The 16,793-nt window shown below is 38.5% G+C and overlaps 1 protein-coding gene and 1 gene segment (V, D, J or C); one reads left to right on the top strand and one right to left on the bottom strand.

Annotated features, from left to right (window-relative positions):
• Positions 1 to 9: 9 nt before the first annotated feature.
• LOC119798170 lies at positions 10 to 5,096 on the bottom strand. The gene is made up of 9 exons (XM_038307527.1): positions 4,972 to 5,096; positions 4,636 to 4,729; positions 3,848 to 4,081; positions 3,122 to 3,726; positions 2,922 to 3,003; positions 1,329 to 1,415; positions 978 to 1,206; positions 745 to 891; positions 10 to 381 (listed from the first exon to the last, which is right to left on the bottom strand). The coding sequence occupies exons 2-9, from the start codon at positions 4,657 to 4,659 to the stop codon at positions 125 to 127; spliced, it is 1,665 nt and encodes a 554-aa protein (XP_038163455.1). The 5' UTR covers positions 4,660 to 4,729; positions 4,972 to 5,096; the 3' UTR covers positions 10 to 124.
• A 1,795-nt stretch (positions 5,097 to 6,891) lies between these two features.
• On the top strand, positions 6,892 to 9,430 carry LOC119798166. The segment is given in 3 exon segments: positions 6,892 to 6,963; positions 7,049 to 7,435; positions 9,348 to 9,430. Coding segments are annotated over 3 exon segments (516 nt in total).
• The last annotated feature ends 7,363 nt before the right edge of the window (positions 9,431 to 16,793 follow it).

The following is a 16,793-nucleotide window of genomic DNA, read 5'->3' as shown; positions in this document are numbered from 1 at the left end:
CAGACTCTGTATCCCAGAATTTTGAAAAAAAAAGAAGGTTAAAATTACATGCCACCAGCTAGACTTTTTATTTGCATAATTACAAATATAAAAAGGCAAGAGTAAAAATACTGCACCACTCAGACTAACTGCTGTATCGGGAAGTATGTTTTTGTATGGCTTCCTCTTTGGCAGGCTTTGGTTTCTGAGCAATGTTTTCTGGTATGGGAGGGATAGAAACATATGACTGGTGGTCTTTGATCTTGATGTTGGGGTCCAGGCGTCTCCGCACAACTTGCACCACCAGATTTTGCCGGAATGTTTGTGTTGTTGGAACATAGATCTTTTTGGCGACCCATTCTTTTGTTTGTTTTGGGTAAACCACATTGAACCGTGCTTGTCCTAAAAAACAAAGAAGAAAATGTAAGACAGAGGAAACATTAATGAAATAACATAGCTATTATAAAGCTTTCAAAAAGTTTCGGTTTTAGGTTTCAAAAAAGGAACCAGGAAATTGTATCCAAAAAATTAGAAATCTGGTACTTGTAATTTTGTGGTGGTGAGAATTAGGACCATAAAGTATCATATTTGTTATGCAGATCTTAGTGCAGCAGCTCACTAAACAGGTGCGGTTCCCATTGAAGGTTAAATGTAATGTTTGCTGTTTTTTCAATACAGCTCATTTTGAGGACATAAATGAGTATATGACACTGAGCAAAGCGCACAAGGTTAGGTTTTTTTGTTTTGAATATACTTTCTTGTTACCTGTGTTGGTGTAGGCCTGTTCACGCTGAACATTTTCATTGTGGTCCATAACGGCAAGCTGGGTGCGAGCTTTCATTGTTGAGTAGTGGAAGTGCAGTCTCTTCTCTGTGTATTTCAGCATAGATGCATGGAATACTTCAAGCTTCCCTGAGAAAACATAATAATGACAAGTTCACTAAATATTAAAAATTTTGAATTTCTCATTATTATTGTGCTTTCCTCGTTATATTTACCAGTATGTTTGAAAAGGGCCATTTGCCTAAGGTCTTTCATGAGTCCTTTGTCCAGGGCAATAGCTGTCAGGGCTTTGAAAGCGTAAGAGTCTCTCCTTAACCACCTCTTTCGCCTCTGTTCCTCTGACGTAAGGTCAGCATGCACACATTTAATCTCCTGTCCATCTTCCTCCCAGCGGTGCACACCACAGATGTGATGAAGTAGTGCTTTCCACTTCCTTATCAAATCCTGAGGATATTAGAAAATTACAATTCAGTATCAAAGAGAGTAAAAGGATTGTGTCAAAGACTATCAGTTATTATTATCATAACTTTATGTTGCCTAAATGTGATGAATGTGATGTTACTCACATCAGGGTCACCTCCACAAGTGGAACAGGCGTACCACAAGTGATTGCAGATGGATTTTATCCATGGTTGCAGGTCTCGGTTGTCCTTTTTGTTGGATGCTGACAGCAATTTTTTCATTAGCCCTACCAAAAGCAGAACAATCGTCAATGAGTCTCAAGCAAGCATAAAATATGGCAACTGGAGTAAACGTGTGAGTAGAAGATGTTTTGTCTCTCATCCAAGAAACTTATTCCTTTATAAAATAGTCTGGTTGGGGAGTACAAGAAATGTATCCACCAGGTGTATGGTGGCAACGTCACTGAGGTGGCACTAAACGTTAGACAGGACATGTTGTTCATACAGGTGGATCAAAGATTTTGGGAAGGATCAAGGGAACCAGGTGTTAGAGACAATATTGCTTTGTTGTTTTGAAAAATAGAAAGGAGTGTGAGCTTTTTAAAACATTTAATTTACCTTCTGGGATAAATAAAGTATTTTTCATTTAATTTAATTTTAACGACAGTGGGGAGCTCAGGGCTCAGAGAGTGTAGGTGATTGGAGATGTACAGTCCCAACAGACTGCACTTCTGCACATGGGTGACGTCAACATAGTCTTGGTGGGTATGAAGTACAAGGTGGGAGCAGGTAATAGAGGAGTGTGGGATCACAATGGGGCTGTGTATAACCTAGGCAGGTGCCAGCGCTTTGGCAAGGGAGGGGTAAATTATGTAAAAGTTTATGTGGCTGTACAAGGGCTATCCAAAGTATATTGTAAAAACATTTTCCTCATTATAGTAATTCCTTTACCATTGTACATTTACAAATTACAATTTGTCAGCTTACCCTTGACAACATGCCAGATGTCAAACTCATGGTGGATTTCCGGATACTCTTCGCGCATAATTTTTCGTATGGATGGTGATCGGTCAGTGGTTACCACCTCCACTTCAAGACCTTGCTCAAGGAGATAATCAAGTCCTCTCCTGAACCCCACTGGCTCCATGGCAGCAGAGCTGGATGCCTCTGTCACCTGTACCACAAAACAAAAAATTAATGTTTAAAATCAGTTTCATACATCTTTGATGGGACAGTGCTTGTCATAATCCGATAGCAACATTGATTTTGTAATATGTTCCACATATTAGACATACATTTATTTACTTCTTTAATTTCATTCCGCACATGATGAAAATGAGAAACATTACCCCAAAAAAAAGGAAGAAAAACAATATAATAAATGCACCAAAATTGATAATAAATACAATAGATAATAATAATATAAAAAAAAAGATACAATAAAAAAAGAAAACTGAAAATAGATAAATATAGAAATTTAAAAAATAATGTAGGCTACATTTATCAAATTGAAGAACGAAAACAAGTGGGATTAAGTACAAAACCAAATTCAATCCCACCCTTTAAAAAAAAAACATATACATAGATCACAGTCTTCCGCTTCACAATTATTATTTGCCAATTAGAATGACCAAAATCCAAATAAAACTACAAAATATATGCATATGTATCTTTGTGCAGTCAATTTGTAAACACACAATTGACAATTGTTCTCATATTATGTTGTAATATGAAATATGAAATAATAATTTCCCTTACCTGCACTAACTGAAAAAGGATTATTTCCTTTGTTGTGTCCTCCATGAAGCTGTAGGTGTTGTATTTTGCGGAGAAGCCTGGGCTGTAAAGACAAAAAGATAAATAGGCTATCAAATCCAATATTACATCAATTACTCTAACGATAACTTCAGATAATCAAGAGTTAAATATTTGTCATTCATTATAAATAATATACTAACCTGTCTGATCGGCCATCTCCAGATACATGCACTCCCTTTTTCAGAGTATACTGTTTATGCAGTAGCTGTTCCATGATGGCCTTGTGCTGCTCGTTGTACACCATGTCGATGACTGGGATTAGATATGAAGACTGTATTTTGTAATATGTTGTATTGTTGGGAATTTGGAGATTCAGCAGTCCAGCCCAATCAGCAATTGTTGTGTACGTGGCACCAGTGAAGAGAGTTGACGCTGCTACAAGTAGATTATTCTCTGGCATCCCTCTAACATCTGGACAGGAACTCCACTCATCACTATGTTGATTCAGACACTCCCACAATATTTTGATACAGCTCCCAGATATCTGAACATTTTTTTGAATGATTTCTGTTCCACACTGATGGCAAGTCTTGAAAAGCTGAAACAATTTTGACTCGTCAACCAGCCATTTCCTCTCATCCCAGGTTCTCAAGTCTTCAGTTTCTTCTGAGGTTGGAGTTGAAGTTGATGTTGAGCTTGGAAGAGCAAAACTGGTGTCTTTTGGGTCTAGAGGAACACCAATTGAGGTCATGCTGACATCCAAACCTTCCTCCAAACGTTCCTCTGCCATCTGAGCTTGCATATCCTAAAATCAACAAAATAACCATTAGACTTGTTGAGAAGTTATATTTACTTGCTTTAAGCCACACATAAGCCGAAACTGTAACTACTAGATTTGCCATAGCAGCCAGTGGGTGAGTACTTACAGTTTGAGATAACCTTGTGGGGGGGAAGGCACGATAACTGCCAGATGTGGATGGACATGTGCGTTCTTTGGTTGTTTCAGGGCTTGTTAGGACCAGCTGCAGTCTTGCATGAGAGTGCTCAGGTCGATCACCAGGTTGTTTTGGTTTAACTGGAGTGAAGTGTGGCACATCATCAAAAGAAGTCTCAATGTTGGCTGTCTCAGTCACTGCAGCAGCAGGATGTTGTGAAATGCCCTAGAAACAAACACTATTATTAATAATAAAAAATAATCATGCTATGATTTCATATGAGCAAATAAAAGTTGCAGCATCTAAGAAAGACTATGTGGCAATGAATGTCATTCATTTCACTTTTTTATTTATTTATTTATGTATTTTAAATCATGGATCACATTAGTATTTCCCTGGGTGCTAAAAGTTTAGTTATTATCATCCAGATTTTTATTTTTTATTAACTCCTAAACACTAACAACTTGCAGGCCATCAATGATCACATTGATTGATCACAAAATTAATATAATGTCACACTGAGCTGTGGAGCGGGTGTTTGTCAATAGGTGGGTTGTACATACATACAGTGTAAAAAAAATCCGTCTGATAACAAAGCAACTAAAATAACATGACTTGTAAAAAATTCCATGATTGTCCAAATTTATGTGGAAGTTAACATTTTTACTCAAGTAATATTAGCGTGTTTTAACATTTTAACGTTTTTAAAAAAAGTACCGGTAAAAATACAGATCATATACAAACGTGTAAGTTACATAAATGGTTTATAAAGTACATACCTCTGTCCTTAGTTGTGACACCATCGGCACAGCTGTACTCTTTAATAAAGCTCTTCCTTTACAGGTTCGGAAATCATCCGCTGAAAAGTGTTCACTACAGACACGGAGAGAATCCACGTTAGCTGTCCTTAGATCTTTTCGTAGAGCTATTAGCCACAGGTTTAGCCTTTCAGGGTCCCGAAGAGGTAATTTGTGGAAAGTTACGGAATGGGTTATTCCACACTGCCGCTTCATCTGATTGAAGCATCCAGGATAGGAACACACTCGAACCATCTTCTTAATTTCACGACTAAAATCACTAATCAACAACTTTTTCAAACTCTGAGAGAGACTGACCTCGTGCTCACCTGGCTCAGGGCAGAAAATAAACAGGTGAAAAGCGGAACTTCTTCTTCTACGCTTGCATTATCGGCAGAGCAGACGCTGAATGCGCACTTTCTTCCGGTTTGGTCTGCCGCGGTTTCCGTAGAATCGTGAGCGCGCATGGGGGCGCTATTAGCAAATCCTATACACTACTGTTTAGGCTCTAAAACGTTCTAAATGACTTCGTTTCGAGTAAATTCTGGACGCTACCCACTCAGGACACTTGGAATACATTGGACGAGCAGTATGGAGGAATATTGACACGTTTCTTGTGGACTTTTATGGACCTTTCTGCCTCGGGCACCATAGACCTCCATTATTTGAATGTCAGCAGACAGCAAGAAGCCTCCCAGATCTCCAGATGCATTTGAGATATCAAAAAAGTACTCCAGAGTGTTGTTCAGCATGGGGGTGAGTAGAAAATGAAGGCTAATCATGTTTTGGGTGTACTATTCCTTTAAGCTTCTTCCATTAAAGTACTAACTTGTATAAACTTACAATTTGTTGCCATTTTAGCTGAAAAAGCTTTTTATGTCTAACAAACAGATTTTTCAGTGGCATGATCTCTAATTTTTTTAACCAACCCGTCTCCTAACTTTTACTTAAACATCAAAGTAGCTGCCGGTTAATATTCACTGAAAGCTGCCGTGTCTCTCCTTCAACCACGTAGCTACCCTCTAAGTAGTGAAATGCGACCGCAAGTCAGATGACTCAAAGCGACAGTTCTGATGATGTCACACCAAGAGGCGGGACATGGGAGCAGCAGGGGACAGGAAAAAAAAACACTGACTGAAAACGCTCTGAACATAGATAGCTGCACCAAACCTCTGTTACCTTTGGCTAAAGGAAATAAGCGGAAAGGGGACAAAAAGCATAAATTATTGGTGGGGACAAAGGTCACACCAGTCCTTCAGAAAGTTACACCTGTGCTGTATTCAACCAAACACCAGACGATTTTGGAATTCCCCCTGGAAATTCTTTTAGGTAAGAAAAGTAGGACATGTCTGGGAAAAAGAGGACGTCTGCTCACCCTATTCATGACTCCAGCATCTCTACCAGGCTTTCTGATCACATGAGCAACATGATCAGGTGGAGGCATGAACAATTGCCTTTAATATAAGGACTACCTGACAGAGAGGGTACAGTTTTGAAAGCTGGAGGGTCAACTGTCTAATCAAGTTGTTGACAGCACAGGTGCACCACGTTACATTCCTTTATAATCTGTACACCTCTGACTTCTAGTAAAAGACAGAATCCTGTTACCTGCTGAAATACTCTGATAACTCTATAGTCATTATGCATCAGAGATGGACAAAAAGCTGAGAATAGAGAGCTGGTGAACCTCTTTGTGTCATGGTGCTTAAATAATCATCTGATCCTAAATGTAAAAAAAAAAAAAGATGACTTTAGATTTCAGAAGAAATCAGAAACAAGATGAATCCTTTTAACAACATGGGAGAGGATGTGGAGGTGGGGTTGGCCCTATACATTTATTGGTGTTCACCTGAACATCAAACTTGGCTGAAGATAAAAGTGTGCAGATTCTAACAAGAAGGGACGGATGATTAGACCTTTTCAGATGAAAGTAAAGTCTGCCTTTAGTTTGGGAATCAGGCTCCCAGAGTCTGAATGTTAGACGGACCACAATGGATAAGTATAGGTGACAAAGGTCCTTGTTTTGACAAGACTCTCATTAAAATACACATTAAATCAGCTTTCATAGGGTATCCATCTCATTACTTCTCCTTTTTCTTTTTATTTCACCTTAAACTGGAATATAGTGTTTTATTCATTCTTGACTAACTAGTGAAGAAGTAAAAGAGGCGGGGAGATTCAGGGAGGAGCTGATCTGTTACTGGCCTACAGAAGAGAAACAAACTTCCACATTCAACACAGTTCAAACATTAACTCTGATCATCATGGAGTACTATGGACTTTATCTTCTTGTTGCTTCACTTCTAAGAGGTCAGATTTAATTCTAAATATGAAGAAATATTCTTAGGCTAAAAACTAATTTTTAGAACTTAGTAACAAATTTCTCCTCCTTTAGGTGTCTGTTCTCAAGATCTCACTCCACTGGCTGATGAAACCTTCACCATAGAGGGCAGCTCTGTTACTGTGTCTTACCGATTCTCTAAAGAACCAAGGGCAAGTGATGAGTTTTACTGGTATCGACAGTATCCAGGAAAACCTCCAGAGTTTCTGATCTTTCATTTAGGATCAGGAAATAAACAAAATGAGCGAATCCTTGGACTGAATATTCAGGTGAAGGGAACTGATATAAGCCTGCTGATCCCCTCTGCTGCAGCGACAGACTCTGCCATGTACTACTGTGCTGTGAGGCCCACAGTGACAGGAAACACCAGAACTCTGTACAAGAACCTGCAATACTCCACAGCATCCACTAGAGGGCCGCATACACTGTTCCTCTTCTATGGTTTGTTATGAGTGAGGCTGAGGCTTCATCCTCTCATGCAGTCACTCGACAGTCAAATGCCTGTGATAGAACAAAAATGAATGTGTGAAAAAAGCTTAAATGGTAATAAAACAATTAACTCTGCACACCAATGAAATAATCCACCATAGCGTTAATGTAAAATCTAAAATAATTTTACTCCAGATATAGCATATTTCAGTTTAAAACTCTTGACTAGACTATAGAAACTCAACAAACTACCGTAAGTGATATTTAAATGTTGTGCAATTTTGCTTGAAGATTATGAATATATTAAATAACTAGAACTGGAAGTTATTGTTAATTATTCGATAATTCAAATCAAGGGTGAAACTAATTCAGGATTATTATAACTGGAGTTTGCTTTTTCACAAGGGTTCTTAGTCTCAGATAAAGGTTGGATTCCTGGTTTGGTTGTTAAGATCCAGAATCTTTCACTAAACTAGAGTTATTAATCACCAACCAAATAAATCTGTCTCTGTCCATTGAGATGTTACTCAAAGGAGAGTGGATCTGACCTGAGTGATGATTTTTCTTGAGTGCATAAAATAACCACAAAAGACCAGAAGATGAAATTAAACGTTACCTTTACTAGCTAATCTGTGCAAAAACTAAACATTACTGAAAATATAGACAGGTACATAAAGCACACAAAAAGGGGAAAAGGGGGTTTTAATAATCTTTAATAACCTTAGCCTAGCTCTTCAAACAACTGAAAAGGAAGAATCAAGCAGACAGTAACACATCGCTTGGATCATTCAGTCCGGCTCAGTGAGGATTAGCATTCAGTTCAGAACTTAAAAACCATCAGCAGTTTACTCAGAAAGATACTTTCAGATAAAACACTAAATGTAAAATTATCTATTCTGCTCTTCTCTCACCCAGTATTTATTAAGGATCAGATGAAAGTGGGAAAAAGAGATTTACTTGTTGGCTCAGTGGAATGGAGGGGGCGGGGTTTGGTTGGTTTTGTTACGTTCCGGGGAAGAAGTCCGTCTCGATTCGATCAGGAACACAGTCCACTCATCCAACAGGCAGCTCTGGAAGAGACTTGAATTATTCTGATGCAAACAACACAAGGAAACTATGCAGGGCTTTGTTTTTCACTCACAGTAGCCTGACCAAGGGCATCCCATTAAGGCAGCTGATAGCTTTGTAGCAGCGGCTCAGACAGCAGCAGCACAGCTCTATACAGCAGCTGAACCAATGGGTCGCAGTTCAGTGGTTTTACAGTTCTTCAGCAGCCGAAGAACCACACTGTAAATGCAAACAATGTCCTGACTAAAGACATTTTTTTTACTGATTAACGCTAAATTCATTAAATCATCACAAACCTATCAGCTGTAGCTAAAGATAATGATCAACTTATTTTTCCTTGCTGTCCAGACTTTCCCTTTGAGGATTAAAATTATGGCTGATGACGTCCTGCTGCAGGTGCAAAAGAACCTAGAGTGCTTTAGTGCGGTTTATGCTGAGCTTGATCCAAAACAAAACAATTTTTACAGTTTATGCAGCTTCGGGGGATAGTGACATCATTGGCCATAATTATAATCCTTAATATCTCCGAAAAGAAAGCAGCACAAACCTACATTAACCATTCAGTCTGTTTGCCAAACTGTTTTACTTGGGTGGGGTGTCAGCTTCATGCAACTTAGTTAATTCAGGTTTGTTTTTTTCATGTTTAAGTATAAACATGTAAAAAACATAGTAACTGCTATCTGTTTTAACGTATGGAATCATTGAAATAATATTATTAATTTCATCTTTTAATCTTGCTTATGAAAGACATGAAACACACATGACTGTTAAAAATCATAGCTAACCTTAGCTGGTGTTTCTGGCAGTGAAGCTGAAAAAAGCTTAACCCGATCACCAAGACTGTGTTGGCCACCAGGGTACCAGATAACCATATCCAGCCAGACCAGCTATCAGTCCCTCGCCTACCTCACTGCTGCTGACCAGAAGCTTTCTCCGTAACTGGACCACAATCCTTTCTAGAAGGTATTGTCACTTTTAGTAATTTTTACTGTCATGATCGGTTTAAGGAATCTGACCCACATGCAGAGAAACCACTCAGAGAACACAGGGAAAAGCTTAACAGTTTTATTTGATGTAATGTGAACAGAGGTTGGATCTGGAACTCAGTGAACTGGTGAATTGGAACTGGAAAGTCTGAAGGGGAGATTACAGAGTTCAGTTCAGGGACCGTGGGAAATAAGACTGCGGCTAAAATTATGCAGGAGAGGGAGTCACGTTTGAGGGGATTCCTGTCAATCCTGGAATCCAGTCTGTTGGTATTATCCAGAGAAGATGGAAATCGATTGGAGAGCGGACAGGTAGACATACGTTGGACCCGGAGGAGTAATGGAGCGGACTGTCACTTGGATTTCCAATGGGGACTTGAACGGATCATGTGGAGGTTTTCCCCTGCTCAGTGTAAACTCAGTAATTCCTTCCAGGGGGAGAAGGTCCAGGTATCCAGTTACACAGGAAGGCTTCCCAAAACTGGCAAACCCTCTGGCGTCGAGGTAGTGGCAGCCCACTGCTCAAATACTCCTCCAGTAATAACCCAACGAGCCGCAGGTGTGCAGGGAGGCCGAACGAGAGCATCTTTTTATGTTTTGATAAAAAAAGTGTGACCGCAGATGTATCAATATTGTTTTCTGAAGACATTAGAAAAGATTTTTGGATACACAACACAGTGATGATCCTTCTAACACAAATTGATAATCGGCACAATAACTGTCAAAATGATGACAGTGTTTTTATCTTATTTTTTTTTTTTTGGTTCAGTCTCATTTCATTCCACACTCATGTGATTCAGTATTGTGGGTTAGTTCCTCGTTTTGAGTTACTTGCTTAATGATATGGATATTTTTTTAGTAGTAGTTCAATTCAGTTTATTTATATTGTGCCAATTCAAAACAGACCATCTCAAGGCACTTTACAGTTCAACTAGATCATACAGTCAAATTGATGGAATATCTAAGGAAAACCAGCTGATTGCATCGACTCATTGACTCTTCAGCAATCCCTCACACTAAGCATGCTTGTAGCGACAGTGGAGAGGAAAAACTCCCTTTGAACAGGAAGAAACCTCCAGCAGAACCAGGCTCAGTGTGAGCGGCCATCTGCTGAGGCCCACTGGGGTTCAAGGAGACAGAAGCAGAAAAATTACTAGTAATAACCCATTTCATATATACAGTAGCAGCCATTCAAAATGGCCCTTCCCAGTCAAATGCCAGCTGAATGGCAGCCCCCTTCCCTGCAGCTCCCAGCAAAATCCCCTCACCCCCCTGGCTCGAAGTTCTCCTGGGCTTGACTGAATTGCAGGGTCTGACCAGGAGATGCTTCTCTTTAGATCTTAATGTCCACAAATCATGACCACAAGATATTTTAGAACAGCGATTGATATTTAAAAAGAAATAGTATGGGGGCCAGCCAAGGGTCCATCAAGGAAATTGGGGAAATTTTGAATGGCTAATTCTGTAAATTAAAAATTGTAACATTCATTGTTAAATTGAGTTAATAATTGTTAGTTGTTGTTGCAAATTATTAATTATAGTAATTAACGACTGGTAGCCATTAATCACAATCAGCTGAAGTATATTTTCATTGTAAATTGATTCTGATTAGAAGGAATAAAATAATAATTATTATCAAGCATTTCAGTAGCTGCACCCCACTCCTTAAAGGAGAAGTTCGGTTTTTTACACTTTAAGCCCATTTTCTGTAGTGTCCAGGATGAAATCGAATGATCGACACCAAAAGTTTGACAATTGCTCCTGTCTCTGCTTTTTGGCTCATTTAGAATCACCCCCTGGCTGCTTTAGAATGGCTAGCATAGAGCATGTCCGATAATGTCCTTAAAACAACCTTAAACGTTCTTTTTTTAAAATATGCTACTCACCGTGTCGTCAGCGCTGTTCAATGACGTTCCAAAAAAAGTTTCGTGAAGAAAAAACGTTCCTGTATATGGCATATGGCAAGCCGTTATCGGTGTGTCTTTTAACCTTTTTACATTATCTGTTTCATCACTTCTTTACAATTTAACCCCTTGAACCCTACGGACCCACCGGCGGGTCCAGCTGCTACGTGATCTCGTAATTTTACCAAACCCCCAGTATTGATGTAAAAAACACATTTGGCACAGTTTGGTGACATTTTTGGATAAATGTGCCAAAATGGCCTCTCTGCCTAAGAAATTTCTCACTAATACCATTCTAAAATAAATATGATTCATCTGATTGAGTCAAAATTTGGTATATTTTTACACAACATTTAGATTTAAAAGTCTGTACTACTTTTTTGTGCTATAAATAATATTTTGGTAGTGTTTTGCAATGTTTATTTCAAAGAAACTTTTGGCGAGGTTCAAAAAATGCAAAATATTTTGTATTTTGTCCCTAATATTTCAGGCAGGGTCAAAGCTACAATGGTGCTGACACCAGAAAACCATTCTATGACATCTTACCTTTACAGACGTACCAAAAGTTTCTTCTTAAATCTAATAGCTGTGAGGCTATAAGTTATTTACTTTTGTGTGTTTTTGTCAGGCGGAAATTTATTTATTCCCCCCGAGGGTGTAAGAAGTTAAGTAAACTTAGAACAACTTCTCAGTGACAACATCAGTTTATTTTTTAGAGAAGCAAGTATTTACAATAAACTATTAAAAACATTTTTAACTACATTAGATTTTAAAATTAACTACTACTATTTACGGAAGATATACAATAATTATTACTTGAGAACATATATATATACACAATTGTCACTGAGCAGGAGTCCCTGGTGGTGCTGCTGGACTGGATGGGATGGGATGCCACACAGATGAGCTTGGAGTCTTCTGACTGCGAGTGGGACATCATCTGGGGGGTCACGGGCTCCCAGGCAGATGTTGTGCAGGACAGCACATGCCATTATGACCTGTAGAAAAAAGGAGACAAAAATTTTTATTTTTATTCAGTCATCTATCTTTTTTCATTATCTTTGCTACATGAATTATTAGAAATTTTATTTTACCTAATCTAGATCCACTATTTAACTTTTTTTTTTCTTTCGTTTTTAGATTTAGAATTTTTTTTTCTGTTTTCTGTTTTTGTTATATAATTGCAAATAAAATCAGGCAGTAAGGGGATAATTTAGACAAATAATGATTTATTTCTCAATCTAACACCGTTTGGGTTCTCAACACAACATTAGTAATGGTGAAAGTAGTGATTTAAGTCAGTTATTTACAGGGTTTGTACACATTTAACTATGCAATTCAAATTACTAAAGTTACAAACAAGCTTATACCAAGTCATACAAATGAATCTAAAATTTGATAAACATATTCGTCAATCTGCTGACAAACGTTTGTTTAATAGCTGGTATATTCTGATCATTAGCAGGCCCCTGTGGGGGAAAATAATAACATGTAAATGTTACCTCTCCACTGCGCTCTCCCAGCCTGAGAAAAAGTCAAAGCCGACTCTCCTCCTCCAATAATAAGTAAATAAAAAATAAAATAAAATAAAAATTTCCATATCACAGCCATCGGAGCCTTCGGAGCATCCTCCTGGGTCCTCCTAAGGCTGGGTAGGCTGGGTCCTTCGAAGAACGCAGCCTGCAAATTGAGACGCAGCTATTGTGGACCACTGAATAGCGCAATCAATTAGCTAGCAAGGCTAACACCTGTCCGCCAAAACGCTACGCAAATCTCTGACGTTTTTGATTTATGATATCACTGATGTCATTTTGACTAGTCAGAATGTCAATTTAAGATATCTTTAATGGAAAAGCTGAATAATTCAAGATATCTTTAATTCATTTAGAGATATCTTAAAAGGAATTTCGAATAGTCGAAATTACAATTCAAGATATCTTTAAATTTGTTTTGTCTAGTCATTATTTGCTTTTAAGATATCTATAATTGAGTTTTCACTAGTCAAAACTGCATATCTCCTATCCTAAAATACATTTAAGATATCTTGAAATATGGTGGCATTTGAGATATCTTTAATTAGAATTATGACTAGTCAAAACTAAAATCGAGATATCTTCAATTTCCTTTATGACTAGTCGTAATTTAATTGTAGATATCTGAAATGTGTATTTCAGATAGTCAGTAATTAATTCTAGATATCTTAAATTGACGTCTCCATACAAGTTAATGGTAAATCTGACGTAATTTCGACTAGTCAGAATGTAATTAGAGATATCCCGAATAGGAATTTTGACTAGTCAAAATATATTTAGAGATATCTTAAATTACTAAAACGTCTAGTCATAAAACAATTTGAGATATCTTGAATGTAAAGGTGGAGCAGCCGAATTTATGTTAAAACGGCTTGCCATATCCTGTAGTGTTTTATTTAGCATTTTGTAAATCCCATTGAGTTCTGTAGGAATAGTCAATATTCCGCTGCCACCGGAAACGGAAATGGGGCCTGTTTACACAGTTGTAGTCTTTTCGCTTCACTCTGTGTACTCCGACGTCGAGAATCAAGAATCCACCTTTCGTATTCCATTTTCAGAGTTTTTTAAAGTGTTTAACAGAGACGTTAGCACCTTGACGTCGGAGTACACAGAGTGAAGCGAAAAGACTACAACTGTGTAAACAGGCCCCATTTCCGTTTCCGGTGGCAGCGGAATATTGACTATTCCAACAGAACTCAATGGGATTTACAAAATGCTAAATAAAACACTACAGGAACGTTTTTTCTTCACGAAACTTTTTTTGGAACGTCATTGAACAGCGCTGACGACCCGGTGAGTAGCATATTTAAAAAAAAGAACGTTTAAGGTTGTTTTAAGGACATTATCGGACATGCTCTATGCTAGCCATTCTAAAGCAGCCAGGGGGTGATTCTAAATGAGCCAAAAAGCAGAGACAGGACCAATTGTCAAACTTTTGGTGTCGATCATTCGATTTCATCCTGGACACTACAGAAAATGGGCTTAAAGTGTAAAAAACCGAACTTCTCCTTTAAAGGGCCGGACCCATGACATTAAGAGTATAGCTGGATTTACTCAGACAAAGCAGTTCAGACTTTTTCCATTCTTTTTATTTCCCCATTTTGTGGTCAGTCTTAACAGCAGTCAGGTAAAAACCTTCAGACAGAAAGACAGTTATGCTTGTTAGTGAAAATGTACTATTGAGGACACACAAACTATAAATGAAATTAAAATACTTGAATCAATCTAATCTTCATATACACATGACAGTTTTACAAAATGTACCACAATATTGCACCTTACCCAGATATTTAACCTTAAATACCATACAGCACAACATGGATACACATTTCCCAAATTATTTACACCACTGCAGACATTTTCTAATCAAGGAGCATAAATCAAACAAACAGGACTCCACTCAAATTACACATAATTAAACAGCAGTAGCAGTAAGATCCTATAAAATTCAGATTTCTTTCCAGCTGCCTCTTCCCCTTTTTTTACATGGGCCCTCGATTCTCTGCACTCATTTTCAGCACGTGTCTGCTTTCCTAAGTGTCATTTATGCCTTCACCAATGTGAGGCAAAGCACTTCAGGTGTGCACACTAATAGCCCCGGCTTCGGCTGCAGCTAATTAGCAGGTCAGTGCAACAATTATAATTTTCTACTTTGATTAATAATTATCAAATAAGCTAACTGCACAACAAAGGCAATCAGGTAGAAAGGCTGAAACATTCAGATGAAACCCCTTCCATGTATGCCACATCAGTGAGTGGCGTTACTGATGGGGCGCTGTAACACCGCTCACTGATTAAGCATCTTCTTTACTACCATAGAAGTAAAGAAGAAGAGCAGAGTTTAAACAACAAATGGAGATGCATCTGGTTATACTGTACAGAACCAGATTGAGCCCCCTTGAGGTGAGGCTTTAAGTTTTTTTATTCTGGGAGCAGCTTTCTAATACTGTTGGTTTTATAGACACTTTGAACCGCCTGGACTCTCTCTATATTTCTTTTTGTTTTTTTTGTTTCTTTTTTGGATTAATTCTGCTAGATATGAGACAACATCTGCACATCCTCAGACATAACTTCAGCCTTTAGGCTCTTCAGTTAATTCTCTAAAACAACATTGGAGCTTAGCTGAAAATTTCTCTGATGATAGATTCAGTAGAAGCCATTCAAAATAGCCCTTCCCAGTCAAACGCCAGCTGAATGGCAGCCCACTTCCCTGCAACTCCCAACAAAATCCCCTCCATCTTCAAGCCACTGGATTGACCCCCTCTTGCATTTTTTTTTTACTCTGACTCCAGCCTTTTACTGAACTACAGGGCTGACCAGGAGAAGGCACTTCTCTTTAGATCAGCGGTCCCCAACCATTTTTGCGCCACGGACCGGTTATATGTCAGACAACATTTTTACGGACCAGCCTTTAAAATATGGGTGGTAAATATGATCATGTAAAAGGATCCGACTGGCATAAAACGAAATACAAAGAGCATAAAAATAAAACTGACCAATATGTTGAGTTAGTGAGAGCCCTGAGCTTGTTTCTCCCAAACAAGCTGGTCCCATCTAGGCGTAACCGGAGACAATGACACAAAGTGTGCTCTGTAGCTTTGCTTTGGTTGCTCTAACCGCAGGAAATAGGATGCGGGTTGGGGCTATGGATAGGATGCCTCTTGACCTGAATTAACCTGTGTCAAGAGGCACAGATGCACCTACTGATGTAATTGGGAGGGAACACAGGCCCGGTGATTGGGGGCCGCTGCTTTAGATCATAATGTCCACAAATCATGACAGAATATTTTAGCACAAAGATTGATGTTTAAAAAGCAATTGTGAGGGACCAGCCAAGGTCCGGGTGAGGGCTCATGAAGGAAAGTGGGGAAATTTTGAATGGCTACTACTGTATGTCTGATGAAACCACAATCCTTCCCATCAGTTTAGAGATGGCTTTTGTCTTATAATAAACATGGCTTTCTTCAGCCTTTATTTTGGTTGTTATGACTTGGATGACCAAGAGTGTGAACAGAAATACATCTCCAGCATTGGTAAAAAGAGAAAATATCTAATTTATTGTGTTTAATAGTGGATTTGCGCTCACAGTACCAGTATTTAAAATTACATGAATGAATATCACTAAATTAACTCTTAATGTTTTAAATAACATAAACTCAACAAAGCTTTTTAATGTTAGAGGACTGAAACCCTGTTTTACCCACTGTTAAGCTTCGCCTTGTAGCTCCACTAGAGGGCGCCATCATCCAGTAGGCGGAGCTCTCCTTGTGCTCTGTGTTCCAGCATTGTGTCAATAATAAGTGTTGCTGTGAAGAGAACAATAGTCAGACTGAATGTTGAACATCAGCTAGTTTCTCCTGCTGATTTAAACCTTGTTGGA

This window comes from Cyprinodon tularosa, unplaced genomic scaffold (genome assembly GCF_016077235.1).
Source record: "Cyprinodon tularosa strain WSP-4 unplaced genomic scaffold, ASM1607723v1 ctg612, whole genome shotgun sequence".
Classification (NCBI taxonomy): Eukaryota; Metazoa; Chordata; class Actinopteri; order Cyprinodontiformes; family Cyprinodontidae; genus Cyprinodon; species Cyprinodon tularosa.
Note: the sequence above shows the minus strand (reverse complement) of the source record. Positions and strands in the feature narration are given on the sequence as shown.

What these genes read in the sequence shown, in the direction of transcription:
- LOC119798170 (XM_038307527.1), bottom strand. Translation starts at nt 4,659, where the DNA reads ATGGTGTCACAACTAAGGACAGAG. An exon ending in GGAGATGGCCGATCAGACAG is followed by an intron (nt 3,004 to 3,121) that starts GTTAGTATATTA and finishes TTGTCTTTACAG; the next exon opens with CCCAGGCTTCTCCGCAAAAT. An exon ending in TCCTTTTTCAGTTAGTGCAG is followed by an intron (nt 1,416 to 2,921) that starts GTAAGGGAAATT and finishes GCATCCAACAAA; the next exon opens with AAGGACAACCGAGACCTGCA.